Genomic DNA, 1,371 nt, shown 5'->3' with positions numbered 1-1,371 from the left:
TTCCACTAGTTCAGATCACTTCAGTGCCTCAGAGTGCAGTTCCCAAGGAGGCTTCAAGACAAAGGGCCCCTTACACACCAGACAGGTAAACGAGCACTTTTACTGGTCTATAAGTACTGCATACAAGTGCCCAATCAACCAGTATTGAAAGTGCCACTACATTGTGGGTTTTTTTTTTGTTTCAGTCTAATTCAATTTAGTTACGTTACGGGGGGGAACAAAAAAAGAAAACAAAACCAAACAAAATAAAACTTGACCCCATTATCATTTACCGGGGACTTAACCATGCATTTGTGAAATCCCTTGGAGACTTTGGGTTTTGAAGAATACTGATTGTTAAAGGACTGTTCTGCATCCGTGCATGTGCATATACATGTGCATAAACAAAGCTGAAAAAAGAAAACAGCCTTTTTTTTTTCTCCCCAGTATCTGACTATCCAAATGTAAAAGTTATTGAAGAAGAAAAACTGTTTCCTTATATGCTAAAGTTCGGTTTGAAAACCTGACTGTTTCAAGATTGAAGGGATATATACATTCAGTTTCAAATTTTGAAGTGAGTTGGCTTGAGTTTCTTTTACAGTTCTGGCTGATTTTGAATCTTGGTAAGTTAGTGTTACTTAAAGGGGTTAATTTTTTTCCCTAACAAAGACAGCCAAATTTCCAAAATACTTCATCTGTGAAGCACGTGGTTTGTTGGTAGGATGTAACTAAGCCATACAGAAGTCTTCCTCTGTTTTGAGTTCAAAATGATTGTGTTGTAATAGATGAAAGCTGGTATCTCATAGACAGTTTGTTGCATACTTTAAAAAATGGCCAAAGCATACTTTTGAAAGGAATGTGTTCTCTGAATACATCTGAATTATGCAGGAAAAAGAAAAAAAAAAAGAGTCAGCCCATTGTAAATATTTTCTCATCTTAGTAATGCATAAGTGATCTGTCATAACTCATTTAAAACTGTGAAATACGCCATATGAAGAGGGATTAGGAGGCTGAGAAACTCATATTTCAACCAAATCCAGCATTAGTTTTTCTTAGGTCTAATAATTCCTTGCTAATAAAGATTTAAATGCGGTGCTGTCTAATTTATTTTATTGGTGCTTGTCTTTTGCCACTGAATTAGCATGTGAGCGCAGCCTGTAGATGGCACTAAGGTACTATGTCGCTTAGGCTGGCCCAGTGCCAGCCCTGCAGTAGCTAGAAGTGGGGAGGGGGGAGGGAAGGATCGAGCTGATGTTACAGCCAAAGAACCTTTTATTTAATGATAGTTGCACTGGAGTGGTCAGTAGTTAAGTTTGCGTGTTTGCAGGGCAGTTTCCTCAGTGCTTTGCTTGTGCTGCACCGACTTTGTAGGTGAGAGAAGTCGCGTTCATA

General features: G+C 38.4%; 1 protein-coding gene across 1 annotated transcript in view; it reads left to right on the top strand.

Moving 5' to 3' along the window:
* The window catches only part of PCDH9 (protocadherin 9), a 4,720-nt gene extending 4,572 nt beyond the window's left edge, over positions 1 to 148 (top strand). Inside the window, exon 3 of the mRNA XM_010135460.1 lies at positions 1 to 148. Coding sequence (XP_010133762.1) covers positions 1 to 148 — 148 coding nt within the window.
* Positions 149 to 1,371: the final 1,223 nt, after the last annotated feature.

Source organism: Buceros rhinoceros, unplaced genomic scaffold, assembly GCF_000710305.1.
Source record: "Buceros rhinoceros silvestris isolate BGI_N320 unplaced genomic scaffold, ASM71030v1 scaffold11484, whole genome shotgun sequence".
NCBI classification, from domain to species: domain Eukaryota; kingdom Metazoa; phylum Chordata; class Aves; order Bucerotiformes; family Bucerotidae; genus Buceros; species Buceros rhinoceros.
Note: the sequence above shows the minus strand (reverse complement) of the source record. Positions and strands in the feature narration are given on the sequence as shown.